Below are 14,694 nucleotides of genomic sequence, written 5' to 3'. Positions count from 1 at the left end.
ACCCACTATCCTGACCTGGCTGTGCTGTGGGAGCAGGTGCTGGGATACCACACAGTCTGCCAGCTGGGCAGCTCATCCCCAATGCATCACACCAACATACCCGACGAGAAAATTATGCAGAGATTGAGAACTGGGCCTTCAGAAGAGATCCAGCATCACGGGACTGCAGCGCAGGAGATAACAGATTACTTCACTGTTTGAATGTAAGCTCTTAATTAAACACTGAAATATCCGGACAGGGTTATGGGTGCTTCAGCAGCAGCCAGACCTCACAGCACAGTGAGCACAGCTATTTAGGGATCCAGGACTCCACTCCCCAGAACTCTTGTATCACTCATCTGCCCATCAAAAGGTGGTATGTGCACAGTGCCAAGGTTATCTTGAGAGTGCTTAGGGCGACTGAAGGTCTCTTGTAATGAAAGAGATGGAGCAAATAAGGACCTCATGTACACCTTGAAAAAGTGCCTGAATCAATTCTGTTCACTTCAGGCTGCATCTAAAATATTCCCTTCATGTTGAAACAGCACTAATGGAGAAATTGGTCTATTCTGTCCCTGCTTATTTGGACAAGGAACAGGTCAATTCCTACAAATAGCGAAGTCCAGTACTCGGCTCTAATACTGTACAATTCCCATATGAAACCCTGTGCTAGAACAATCACTATCCTCAAATGCCTCTGTTTACCTCTTTGCAGGTTTTATAAGCCTGGGATGAAGCCTCACAGTCAGTGCTGAGCTACCCAGGGGCTGTGGAAGGCTTGTGCAAAACCCTTGAAGTTGCTAATCCAAACCAGAGCTGACGGATGGAGGTGCATTGCAGAGTGGCATTTTCAGGCATTTGGCCTTGCTATGCAAATACAGCTCTTGACAAAAACCTGCAGCTCAGGAAAGATGCCTGCAGAACATTGGTGTTCCAACACTGGTCCAAGATTACACAGTTTTGCTGATAAGATACAAAATTAAGTGGAGCTTAATTTAGCTCACAGCAGAGTTTGTCACAAGTTTAGTTAAACAAAGGAATTTATTCCTAGATGTGTTTTTTCTCCTCAAACATTTTAAGGAAACATAAACAGGGCTTTCACAGAGAAAACTTACAGGTGAGAGTGTCCAGTGCTGTATTACCTTCGTCGTGACCCATAACATAATCACAGTAAAGGTCAGGGGCAGAAAACCACCTTTATTTTCTCATTGTGCCTTGCAGAAAGGCAAGGACCTCACTCCATGGAGGCTCAGTGAGTCACAACTTCTATCTCCCTTCTGACCTGTTTAGTCCTTCAACCTGAAATCCCTCCTCCCTCAGGTAGTGAAGACAAATTGCCAAGAAAAGGTCCCCAGAAGACATCTCTCCACCCACAAAGGCTACACAGGGATGCTGGTTTGTCTGATAGATTATCACCATTCTCTGATTCCCCTCGCACTGGGGCAGAAGCAAGTAACAAGGGCAAGGTCACCCTAAGCTCCCTCTGAGGTGGCCAAAACAAGCTGCAGGATGGGAGCTTGGAGCACTCCTCCATGGTAGCTTTGGGAACACCGACAGGACCAGCCATTGCTCCCTGGGGATCTGTGTCGGAGCCATGCAGCTGCTGCCAAGGGTGATGAGTATGGGTCAGCACATAGTGCCTGCTCATGTCCAGCCTGTTCAGGACAAGGCTTGACACTTCCACACCAGACCCCCCTTAAGCAGCCAGTTTGCCTGGGCAGGGTGGCACCACCCCTGCCCCCTGCACATACACCCGATCTTCCCCGAACCGTACAGAGCAGGTAGCCCAGCCCAGCCAAGGAACTAATGTACCAGGCAAGGGGAGATTCCTTGATGTCCAGATGTCTGCAGCTGCTTTCTCCACCAAAAGCATTACAGATGGACAAGCTTCACGAAGAAAATAAAATCCCAATAAAAGAGCAGCTCCAGGACCTGGCCTGCTCCTTCCCAGATCATTCCCTTCCCACAGGGGAAAAAGAAAGGGCCGTCCAGTAAGTGACAAAGCTGTGGCAGAAGGAAGATGCTGGAGTCCCATGTGTCTGTGCTGGGACAGCTGTCACACAAACCTACACTGGTGCACCATGGGAGCAACCCTGCTCCATATCAGGCAAAAAAGTAGAAGCAGGTGGGTGGTGAAGAACAAGGAGATATGACCAGGCAGAGATGCCTCCGTCATGGTACAGGGTGAATTCCCCTCCCATCCACCCCCCCTGGCACTGCTGCAACCCCCCACAGCTCCCTTGCCTGGGAGTGAGAGCATTGAGGAATTTGGGGGGATTAAGAGCCCAGTAATCCTCCCTGCAGGAGCTGAGCATTAACATTCCCCCGGCCAGCGTCCACCGCTGACCTACTTCTCCCATGGGGACAGGGGGCTGGGGAGCTGAGGTCGGAGCGCAGTCACCTGGTTTGGGCTTGGAGAAGCATCCTCCCATGGTGGCGAGCGGGACAGGCAGCGGGGGTGGGCAGGTCAGCGAGGGCACGGGCACATCCTCGCATGGTACAGGGCCAGCTCGCGTGTCCCAGCTCCCGCGGCGATCCCCACCTGCGTTGGGTAGAAAAGTTCCGTGAGAGCTGGTACGGCCGGAAGGCGGGTGCGGCAACGAGGGGAAGCAAACCCGTGGTAGCGCTGCGGCTTGTGCCCACAGATGTCGGAAGCACTGCGGGCACACACCGTGGGTACCCCGGTGACCCGAAGGACGTGGAGAGAACGAGCTGCTGAGGTCACCGTGCTGAGAGACACCGTTAAATTCAGAAGTTTATACATTCAGTCATCAAAGTTAATTACAAAAACCCTCATATCATTTATGGCCAGACTTTGATAACTTCCCAAAGCCCTGCCTTTGGGAATTAAAGCTCTAAGCACACAAGTCACAGCCTAAATACAATGACTGAACCATAAATACATTTCAGTTGGGGGTTTTGTGTTATTAGAAAATTGAATAAAAGGAGGCCACTCTATTACACAGTCCTGCAAGTTCCCCTGTGCCAGTTATGCTCATTCCTGTGGAACTGCCATTGACTTAGGAACAATTAATTATTTTGAGGAATGAATTTTGATATCAGACCATTTTGCATCAGCCTCCTTTTTCTACAATATTGAGGGGAGTTTTTTAGGGTTTGGGGGTTTTTTGGTGCTTTGTTTTGTTTTTTGTTTTTTAGTTTTTAAGGTCAAGTTGTGTTTCTCTTATTAGCTTTGACTTGGGGTGCTCTCAGATTTGGTCCAGACTAAGAATTTGGATAAACATTTCCAATTTCATTCCATGACTGAAAACAGCATAGAGTCATCCAACACACTGGCAATAAAACAGTATATTTCTTTTGTTTTACTGATTCCTACCTGAATTGAACTGATTTACTATGGTTTTGTCATATATTTTTCAAAAAGCCCTCTGATCTGGGCAGGAAGTTAAAAACACTTTCCAAATTATATTTTGAGACAGGCCAAGTATGGTTTTTCTGTAGCTTAGAAAATGCCTCAAGATCTTTACAATGAGAAGAAATTAGAGAAGTGCCAGGAGAGAGATAACAAGCACCTTCTCTCCTTAGCTTAAACATCAACCCAAAATATCAGGATGTTTCCCTCTGTTTTCAGCTATATCCCTCCAAAACACACCTTTAAACTCCCCTTCCATGCATAGCATCACCTCTGCCAAGCCCCAGCTGTGCTGCAGAAGGAGCTTCAGGGCCTGGATCATGCTGACTAAGCAATCCAAGCTATAGAGGAACACAAGCCCAGTGCTTTGCCCACTGTGGAAAGTAGGCATGTGCTATTTGATATTCTGCAAAGAGGGATTATTAAACACAGAGGGTAAAGCTCTTCTCCCAAGAGCATCCCAGGAAAGTAGCATGACATTGTTTATGCAAGAGCAAATGCAAAAAAAAGATGCCATGTAAGAAGGTGCATAATGCAGAGGAAGATTTGAGAGCAGTGGGGGAAAATGGAGTGGGGACATCACATGCAGTAGCTGCTGTAGGGCCCTTTGCCAGAACCAGCAGAGAGAAAGAGAAAATGGCTTTGTATGAGGCAAACCAAATCTTGAGTCACAGATGTATCTATCAGTGATACAGGACAACAATTTAGTGCATATAATAAAATACTGCCACTAGTGCCTTGGAAGCAAATCAAGTCCCCAGTAATTCATACCAGCTCCTTACAGTGGATTTCCTGTGGCAGAAGTGGACACCGTGGTAGCAAGACAGGCTCATGCCCTAGGCAAGCACTGCCCTGTCACTATTGCAGCATTCCCTTGGGATGCTGCACATATGGGGGACCACAGCAGGGACCTCTGGACGGGTAGTGGGTTGGATGGCAGAAGGGTGGCTCCCAAATACACCAGAGAATCACTCCAATTTATCCAACCCTCCCACAGATGCTGATGTGGGACTGGTTTCTAGCTGGTCTTGCTGGTTTTAACAAGGACTTGGGAGAATGCCAGAGTTCCTGAATGTCAGAATGTCAGCCATTCATCCGAGATGCCTTTGCTTTGTTTGGACCTTAAAGATGGCAATCTGCAGCCATCCCCTCAAACCCACTTCACATCTCCTAATCTCTTCACTGACCATCCCTCCAGCGTTTCCAAGGCACTGAGGCATCTGCAACACCCAAAGCGGGTCAGAGGGAAGTGTTTGCTATCAGAGGTGTCCCTTCTCCACTCTTAAGAGTTCACCAGGCAAAACCAAAATGGTGCTTGGTAGGATTTCAGCTGATGCCATCAGAAGAGAAGCCATCTGGCTGCTCCCAGCCTCAGTCCCAGCAAGCATGTGAAAATGCTTTAGAGTCACTCAAGACTCAGCTGGTTGCAGAAAGGCACCAGCCTCCTCTGTCGGACCAACTCAGGACACAACAGGGCCATGTATCTGCTAGCGGCATCCAGAAGTATCAATCCAGAGCTGGATCCTGAAGGATTTGTGGCCTAAACCATAAGCTCAGTTAGGAGAAGGAAATAAGCCCATATATAACACAATGTAGCTGAACACAGGATCACCTGTAAAACCTTGCTAGATCCTAAAGGGTGACAGCTTGACCTGAATAAGGTGTCCACGCTCAGTAAACCAGTTCATCATCTGTTCCCTGAGCAAAACAACACTCTGTGGCACACAGCTGAACAGGAACACCTTCAGCATCTGCTCAGAGAGGGCAAGAAGGCGTGCCTCATACCAAAATATGAGGCAACTGTTGTGCTGAAGAACATACTACTCCCATCCCTAAAAGCTCTTGTGTGAATGAGGAACTGGTCCTACACCAGGCTGTCTGCAGAGCTCCATCATCCACAAAGAGCACTGCCCAAGCGTAGAACCAGGGACACCAGCCTGCTCCCAAACAGAAGAAACAGGGAAAATGATCCAACAGAAGAAACATGGGAAGCAGTCTAGTGCTACTGACCATGAGCACTTACCTGCCCAGCAGCAAAATATCAGGGATATCAGACCAGACAGCCCACCTGGCTCAACCCAGTGCCCATTGCCTGAATATGGCCAACAGCACTCATCTGCCATGAGCAGGCAGGAACAGAGCACAAAGGCAGGGACACTCCAGCCTACGCTTCCCACTGGGCTTGGAGCAGGATCCAGAGCCTGCACCAATTCTGAGCAGTGCAGTGCTGTCAGAGCTATTATTAGCACTGTGCTTCTGCTCTCTGCAGTGCCCCAGGCTCCTGTTTTAATCAAGTGCTCTGCTGTGACTAAAATCCTTTCCAAGAGCTAATGTGGCAACTGTATAACTATATAAGTGTATTACTACACCATGGGTATAAATGTTTTATCCCTGAGTATCAGTTGCTGCTTATTGCCCCAGTATCATTTCCTCACCTGGCACCTAGGTCCTTCCCATCCAGCTGCAGCATCTGTCAGCATCTGTCCTGCTGCTGTAAATAATCCTGCATCACCCGCCTAGAATTCTGGCACACATATGAGCACCAAGCTATGCCCCATGACAGGGACATCTCCCAGAAATGTCAGTTTGCAGTCCCAGCTAGCCCCAGCTGGAGATCTCTGTGGAGCACTGAGCAGAGACACACTTGTGCCACTGTTGACTGAGTCCCCTCAGCCATGATTCATCTGCTGTGTGAGAGGAGGCCTGGTGCACATGGACACCACCTGCAACTGTGGCCTCTCCAGCTCCTCCAGACCCCCTCACTAAGCATCTGACTGCACACTCATATTTTTGTGAACATCACCCTGACCCCCATTGCCCTGGCCACACCAGCCCTGGGTGCCAACAGAAGAAGAAGAGGCAAGAGGGCTGCTTCTCATTCCCTTCCCACTTGTCCAGCACAAGTCCCCTCACCTGGTCCCCTTGACAGATAGAGGGAGATTCTCCACCTCTCAAGGTAGCTCTGTCCCCTCTCCATTCCACTGAACACCTCCTCTCAAGCTCTGGACCCAAATTTCTTCTCCTAGAGTGATGTGGGAGCTCCCAGTGTCATCAAGGTGAATGATATGATCTCCTGGCAACAGGGGCTAGCAGGTGTGAAGCCAGAAAAGGCAAGGGCTTGGTGACGACTCACCACATGCTCTCAGAGAAAGGACCCTGCCCTGGGCCTGAAGCATGGAGGAGAAAAAGTTGCTAGAGCAGCTGCCAGCTCCTGAGGATCCTGGATGTGACTACCAGAATAAGAAACATCTCAGCCCCTGGGTCTTACAATCCCAGATCCTCTAGGCTTTGCACAGCCCTGGTCTTCCCACAGCTGCATGTCCTCTGCTGCCCTGTGCTCGTCTTGGGACACACCCAAGCCAGCCCTAGGTCTGCTGGGGACACAATTCATGTTCCCAAGGGTCAGGAACATGCCCATCATTCCAAGGAGAGCAGACAAAAATGGACAATCCCATCCTGCCATCACCAGCATCCAACCTTCATTCTCCCAGGGTGCTCAGGATCACGTGTTCAGTCAGACTTTCTCCTCTCTTGACTTCCAGGCACTACTGCTTGGACTGGCTCCCTCCCACAGCTGGAAATGCCTGAATGATCTCTAATGTGTTTCAGCAAACCAGACTCCAAGGACTTTTATCTTCTCCATACAGGTGAGCTTTCTGCTTCCTTTGCAGTTCTCTGCAGCAGGATCTGGAGGAAAGCTGAGGGACAACTTGGAAGAGCACCTAGAAGACCTTTGAGGAGGTTTCTGAAGAACCACTGGAATTCAGTGAACAAGTGAGACATATGGGACCTTCTTTGTTCCCAATGATATGACTTTTGTCTTGTCATTGACATCACTAGTCTGAAGGAGAAGGGCTACAGGTCCATGGAAAGCCAAGAGCCACACAAGTGAGGATGAGGAAGGTCTCTTTTCAGACACACACCAAGATCTCAAAGCAAAGGTCAACAAGAGATATCTCCCAAAAACATTCTGTCAGGATGTGGTGGTTTAACATGGATTGTGATTGACAGCTTGGCTGACGAATGCGAGTGTTTCTATGTCTCTGGAAACACAGCCTTAAATCACAAGTTTTCAAGTGAGTGAGTCTCTTTCCTTTTCCAGCCTGCAGAAAGGTAACATCACCTCGTGAGTCAGGGTCAGGCTAGGCCCCCCGGGGCCAGGCCTGCCGGGCCTCGGGCTGAGCCCTGCCTGTGGGACAGTGGGTGAGGCTGGCCGTGTCCCCTCTGTCCCCTCCCGGCTCCTCCAATGGGGAGAGGAGGAGGAGGACTGCAGACCAGCAGTCTGGCCCTGCGCCAGGACCATGGTGGCCGTGCTCTGGGCCTTGGTTGCCAGAGCCGCTAGTCTGAAGGAGGAGAGACTTTTAAGAACTTTTCTCCGGAGTTCCAGGGAGCTGATCCAGGTTTGAGTCGCTTGATATCTGACATGGAGTGGAGGAGATTTCGTCCATCAGTGTTCCTGAGCCTGCGCTCTCCCTTCCTCCTCCCACCATCATCTGTGGCCTTGAGACTCTGAGAAGCCGCTGGAGAGAAAAAAACCTCTGGGCAAAGACTTTAACCCTTTTCCCTCCTCCGTGGAAGACATTTGAAATGTAGAGAGACAGCATTGAAAAAGTCAGTGAAAGAACTGAGAAAGACTGTTTTGAAGATGGGGTGGAGGAAGTGGACATTTCTGACCGGACTTCTCTAGATGTGAATTATGGGGAAATGGACTGTTTTTATAATATCCTAATGTTGCTTGGGGAATGCAAGCTCTAGCCAAAGGGTTGTGTGTATTGATATACATGGGTTTTAATTAAGAATTTTGATTAGAATATGTCCCTGGCTCCTGGGAAAGAATAAGGAGGTCTCTCTTTTGAGATAGAAGTGAATTTAGAGATGGAAGAGAATTCCTGTTTTGTACTAGAAAAGCATTCTTAAAATGATACCCCAAACATGTGGAAGCCCATAAACAGCTTGGGAAACTGTTATATGGGTGAGACTGCACAGAATCTGCAGAAATTCCGGGCGATTGCAGATCTCTGAAAGCCACCAGACCTTTTCTTGTGGTGTGTTCTCCATAACCCTAGAGAGGCTCCTCTCCCAAGGTGATGTAGGATCGTGTTTAAATGGTGGCAACTGACTGAAAATCATAGTTTTCTCTCTGTGGTGAGTGGGAAAGTGAACAGTTTGGGGGAGTGGGGAGGTGTTTGAATGTCTATTCTTTTTTTTTTTTTTTCTCTCTCTTTTCCTTTAGTGTATATTAATAAAATCTATCTGTTTTTACTTTTAAGTTGTGCCTGTTTTGCCTTTTTCTCCCAAAGTCCTATCTCCCAGCTAATAAACAAAATTTGGCAAATGTCAAACCATGACACAGGATGAGCAGGATAGCTTCCCCAAGGTCAAGGGAGAGCTCCTCAGTACTGGAGAACTGATGAAAACTACAAAGGAAAGATAGGCAGTGTGAGCCCTGGGGTGGCTGTTTCCCAAAGAGAGTGAGATTCAAATGCCCTCTTAGCAGCTTTTAATGCGGGGAGAATTAACATGGCAGCCCCAAAGCAGCTTCGGTCATGACTATGCTGATATTCAGGGTGGCATCACTCGATGATGCCACCATCACCCATCAGGGTGGCACATCCTGCTCTGCACCTTCTGCCCATGATCATGGAAGGATTTAGGCTGGAAGAGGTCTCTAGTGGGTCATCTGACCCAATTCCAGCTGTGAGCAGCGTGATGTACCAGCCTGGGCCAAACCCTAATTCTGCCTTAAGCTTTGGAGAATGGGCCCAACACTATTCATGACAGGACTCACTTACACTGGGGGTGTCCTCAAGAGTACCAGACCTTTTTAGATGGGTATCAATGGGAAAGATTCAGTGGTTTACAAAAAACAAGAAAATCCATTCCAGGCATCTGGAGACCACCACAGACCTCCCCATCCACACATTTGCCAGATGCAGCACTCATTAAAAATGGGAACAGGACATGTTGAAAGATTTCACTTCCACAACATTTTGGAGCATTGATGGTCTCCTGGTGGGACTGGAAATTAATTTTTGCTCTGATGATACTCCACTTCTGGAGTATTTTGTGGTGCTGAGCCCCCCTGAGGTGCCTCCAGTAGAGGAAGGAATGGGGTTAGGCAGCTCTGCTGTGCCCTGGAGCGATGACAGCTGCAGGGGTCAGGCACAGGGGTGCTCACATGCTCAGGGAACAGCTCATTGCCAGTTTGGGGTCAGGAAAGGTCTGCCTTGGAGATTAGCACAAGTGCCAGGGGGCTTTTGCCTTCCTCTACAGCTGTGAACGTCACTCCTTGCCAGGCTCCTCAGGGCTGTTTCTGGCCAGGGATCCCCTGTTGTGGCAGGGCCAGGAGTCCAGCTGTACGTGTGATCTCTCCACCTCTCTTCCCCATGGCAGCTTTGTTTTTCTAGCTTTCAGTCACTTCTAGCGTAGGTCTTCTAAGGCAACGTCCAACAGCTCCACAGCAAACAGGAGCGGCTGTTTTCTAACTGTCCCTGCATACAATAAAATTTTCTTTTTATGGGATCTGTGTTCTGCTATGTGCAAACATTTGCCTATTTCTGCCCCGAGAACTTTGTCCTTCAGGAGTTTTATCAGTTTCCACAGATAATTTTTGGACTCAGAACAATGTTACAGCTATTTGAAGAGCTCAGCAGTTTCTTATTGAGACATCCCTCAAGGATGTCTCTAAAGGGTCCTGGTCAAGTAATTTCTTTTCTGCTCTGTTTAAGGACTGAGCTCAACATCTGGAAAACTTGCTTGTCTACTCTGCAGAGTAAGGGTACCAAGTGCATGTTACAGCCATTTCACATCCAGCTCTGCAAGCTGGTTCCCATACCCGCCAAGCAGGAACACAAGAGAATGGGGCAGCTGGAGTCTCAAAGCATGTGGTGTCACCCTCCATGCTTGCAGGGAAGAGCTGGCTCTGACCCTGGTTCCTGCTGTGGGAAAAAACAAGCCCTGATCCCAAACTGTACCCTATCCACTACAGCACCAACAATTCTCCATACATGCAAAATATTGTCTTTAACACAAGGCCAACAGGAGTTATGGAGAAGTCCCAGCAGCAGACTTGTTTTGGTCACACCCTACAAACAAATTGCAGCACAACCTCTCCAGCCCATCCCACAAAGCAATCTGTCCCATGGGGCAGCCCAGGCTCTAGTCCCTGGACACAAGGACTCTGGTCTACCTGGTCCTGAACATCAGCAGGACCCAGAGCATTCTTTCCCACCTACCTCCTCACCATACACCATGGCACCTAGCAGTGGAACCCATCCCTCAGCCCTGCCACCACCCTCCTTGGCTCCATCCCATCCAGACACATACCCACCCTGACCCACCACGCACCCCTGCCACATCACCAGCCCCCACGCACCAGACTCATAGAGAAACAGGCTGCCCATTTCTCTCACTTTTCTGGGGATTTGATCTAGTTTGAATCCCATAGTGTTTAGTCAGAGCTAAGCAGTTGGCCACCACCCTCACCAGGTTCCTCCACATCTATATCAGTATTAGAAAGGCTTTAGAGTGGTGAATCCACATCCCCCTGTCCTTGATGAGTATACTCAGACTATGCTTCTCTGTCATATCCTGAAGGCCCACCCTTGTTTCACATCAGTACCACCATGCACAGTCTCATGCTCATTTCTTGTCCATCTCTGCTCAGTGGTGCAACTCCAGCCACCAGTGATGCTTTCCACCTTCCAACTCCTCAGCCAGTTTCAGCTGCTTTGTGGGTAGAGGGCATTCATAAAAATATATGGGGTGGATACCAAGAGTCCTGCAGTTCACCAAGCAGTACACCTGCCTCTGCTCCAGTATCCTCCTGGCCCTAATGATCCTGCCAGGGACCAGGCTTCAGCCCAGAGGCGCTCCAGCACTCTGGCACAGCTCACCTCCTTCTCTCCCCCAAATCAGCCAGTCTCCACTGGTCTGGCAGAGTCCCAGTCCATCTCCACAAAGCCTGTCAGAGCAGGAGCCAGCACAGTCACCACAGTGGACACACCACACTCCTCATGGTGCAGAGTCATGGTGAAACAATATTTGGGCTCCAGCTGTCTGAACACAGCCACACTGCCAGTGTCTCACAGCCCAGAGGCACTGGGCCATTCTCACCACCCTGAAGAGATCAACTCCCCAAAAACCACAGCAGCCACTGGCACAAAGTCCTACTGACACCCCAAGTTGCCCGCAGCCCCCCTCTCTGCTCCCCCTGAGGTCCATCCTCCATCTGCTGCAACACCCTGTGTGCCGCAGCCCATGATCTCAATGAGGAACCCCCATGTTTCCCAACAAAGTCTGGCTCAGCAAAATCAAACTGCCCTGTCTTCAAGGCAAGCCTGAGTCTGTTGCCAAAAAAAGCAACTCTCTCCACTGGACACAGGACTCTGAACACAGCCTAGGCATGGTTGGAGCACAGGGGAGCCCAAGGCTCTACCCCCACCCCGTGGACCATGCTGTGCACTCTGTGTTATCAACACCACCCAAAGCAGCCCTGCTCTGACCCCGGGGAGGAGCACAAGGCTTGCCTGCCAAGAGAAAAGTGGGAAGGCAATCAAGTCACACAGAAGAGAGCATGACAACAGATGATATTTTCAGGACAGTATTTTTTAAATACTATGAGGATGAAAACAGATGGTCTCCATCCTGAAGTTAACATTTTTGTCAGGAATCACACTACAACAGATGAAAAGAGAGTCCCACAACCTCTAGCTCTGGTGGTACCCAGACCAGCAGATCAGCTTTCCAGAATGGGATGCCCAGCTGGGGAACCTCTCCTATGTTCATGTCACTGCTTCTTGTCCCTCCACTTCGAAGATGTTGCATGCAGGACATGGCAACACTGCTTGTGCAGACATGCAATGCACTGCTGCCCACCCTCTGCCCATGGAGCAGATGAGCCAAAATCAAGGTGGCTGGCACACAGGAACCCCATTTTCCTGTCTCCCTAGCAGCCCAACCTCCTCTTTACCTCTCTAGCTTTCCACCCCATTCTTCCCCCTTGATAACTCTCCCCTTCCCTCTGCCCAACCCTCCCATTCCCACTTTCCTGCCTTTTCAATACACATCCCAATCCTGCTGCCTGGCTTCTCCTTCAGGGTCCCTCAGCTGCCGACACACGGTGACTCTGACATCCTCAGTGCAGCACTGGACCCCTCCTTCTCCTCCTGCTCTGTCCTCCAGCTTGCTTACCCAGCCCCCTCAGTATAGCCTTCCCTGCCGAAGCCTCTCCAGCCACTTCCTGGTGGGGTCCAACATTTGCCTTATACCCACCTGGAGAAAGCAGCGGGTTTGGCTTTGCTGGGTGATTTCCTTTTAAATGGTCCCAAGAAACAGAAGCAAAAGTCCCTGCAAAACGGCGAGAGCAGCTCACTGCCCCAGCGATGGGCTGCACGGCCCCGTCTCAGCGCGGGCAGGGAGGGATGCCGGCGGGGAGTGACGCGCCCCGGGGCACTTCACCTTGTCACCAGGAGTTTGTGTCAGCGGCAGCACAGAGAGCTACAAAGTTGCCGTTTAATGTACCCCGCTGGCTCCCGAAGAAGTGCAGCGGGAACGCCGTGTCGGAGCACAATCCACTTTAAAGGGGCACCGGCTCCAGGTTAAAGGCTCATTCGGCAGCAATGTCACGGCCACCCCTCCGCGCACCTCTGTGAGCTGGACTGGAAATCATTAATCATGGGATTTCGTTCAGATCGTAAACATTTTCCAATAAAAATCATAAATGTTGGAAATTCTGACCGGATGAAGAGTGCTCTGTGTTATTTCACAACACAAGAGACCTTTAATTCTCATTTGCTCCACCACGGGCAGCCAAGCCCCTGCTGTGCCGTCACTGCCAGGTCCACATTGCCCAAAAGCAATCTGCGTTCCCCACGGGAGCTGAAGCAGGGCAAGAGTTTATCCCGGCAACGTTTTCCACGACTAACAGCTACAATACGACAGTCCAGCTCTATTCATCACACTCAGATGTTCCCTCTCAAAGGAGACCATGCAGTTCATAGAACCACACAATGTCATGAGTTGGAAGAAACACAAAAGGATCATGGAATGGCTTGGGTTAGAAGGGACCTTAAAGTTCATCTCTTTCCACACCCCTTGTCATGGGCAGGAACACCTTCCACTATCCCAGGTTTCTCCAAGCCCTGTCCTACCCGGACTTGGATGCTTCCAGAGATGGAGCAGGCACAGCTTCTCCGAGCAACCTCTGCCATTGCCTCGCCACCGTCACAGCGGAGAATTTCTTCCTAGTATTTAACCTTATCTACTTTTCTTCAGCTTAAAGACATTAACCCCTGTCCAGGCGAGATCATAATCCCCCGAAACACGGACAAACACGGACAAACGCTGGTGGGAGGACATGACACAGGGATCTAAACCCCGCTCAGGACAAACGCGGCTTTTCTCCGCGACCCATTTTCGTGTCGCTTTGATTTCCCGGGCATTTGCTCCATCTCAGGAGAGATGCGGAGATATGCGGCGCTCTCGCACCGCCTGCCCCCAGCTCCGATCCTGGCCCCGCCGGCAGCTGCGGCTGTAGAGGAGCCCCCGGGCCCGCCCGAGCGCCCCGGTAATCCCGACACCCCCGGTGCCCCGGCTCCTGGGGGCAGCGGCGGCCCCCACCGACCGCTCCCCCCGGCGGCAGGTGCGGTGCGGTCCTGGACAGCGGCCTTGCACTGGGAGCTCCGCTCGCTTCACATCTTCCCCGGGACGGCTCCCGGCCCCCCGGGCGCTTACCTGGCTAGCAGCGGCGGGGCCGGCGCGGCGGGCGGAGCGGAGCGGGGCCGGGCCGGGGCGGAGCGCGGGACCCGCCCCCGCCGCCGGCGCGGAGCGGGAGGTCCTCGCCCACCCTGCCCGCCCTCGGGACACGCCTGGCGGGGGGTCCCCGCTGGGCCCGGGCTCACCGGGGGACTTGGTTCTGCTTCGTCCCACGGGGCCGCCACTGCCGGGGATATTCCTGCCCGCCTGAAATACTCCAGCCCGGCCCTTCCCAGGTCACTTGCTTTACATTTTCGTGCTGGATTCATGTCTCTGCTCCCCCCTCGAAGACAAAGATCTCCACCACCCTCCGCTTCCTCCTGCCTGGAACCTTTCTTCTCCCCAGAAAACTCTTTCCATCCCCATCATGCCATCTGGCAGTGTCAGCATCTCTCTGTGTCTTTTTCTATCACATGCCACAAATGTGTTTTCATTTTCAGTGGATGACTTTTGAGATCACGCTGGGTATAGAGGAAGGTTCTCCCCCCGCACCCCCAGATCGTTTGTCTTGGGTCGCTGCTCTCTTGCACTCCAAATATACAGTCCCCGAGGCTTTCCAGGCAGATCACTGGTCTTTAATATCCAGC

The 14,694-nt window shown here is 50.9% G+C and overlaps 1 protein-coding gene across 2 annotated transcripts in view; it reads right to left on the bottom strand.

Moving 5' to 3' along the window:
- Nucleotides 1-14,126, bottom strand: part of AIFM3 (apoptosis inducing factor mitochondria associated 3) — a 60,575-nt gene extending 46,449 nt beyond the window's left edge. The window contains exons 1-2 of one of the 2 annotated variants that reach the window (XM_066331109.1): nt 14,087-14,126; nt 2,381-2,521 (exon numbers count right to left, since the gene is read on the bottom strand). In XM_066331109.1, the coding sequence (XP_066187206.1) occupies nt 2,381-2,411 (31 nt within the window). In that variant the 5' untranslated portion in view covers nt 2,412-2,521; nt 14,087-14,126. Of the gene's footprint in view, nt 1-2,380; nt 2,522-10,973; nt 11,055-14,086 lie in introns of those variants that run through there. The other variant, XM_066331108.1, reaches the window with a different exon arrangement.
- Between the last annotated feature and the right edge of the window lie 568 nt (nt 14,127-14,694).

This window comes from Sylvia atricapilla, chromosome 17, assembly GCF_009819655.1.
Source record: "Sylvia atricapilla isolate bSylAtr1 chromosome 17, bSylAtr1.pri, whole genome shotgun sequence".
Taxonomy (NCBI): Eukaryota; Metazoa; Chordata; class Aves; order Passeriformes; family Sylviidae; genus Sylvia; species Sylvia atricapilla.
Note: the sequence above shows the minus strand (reverse complement) of the source record. Positions and strands in the feature narration are given on the sequence as shown.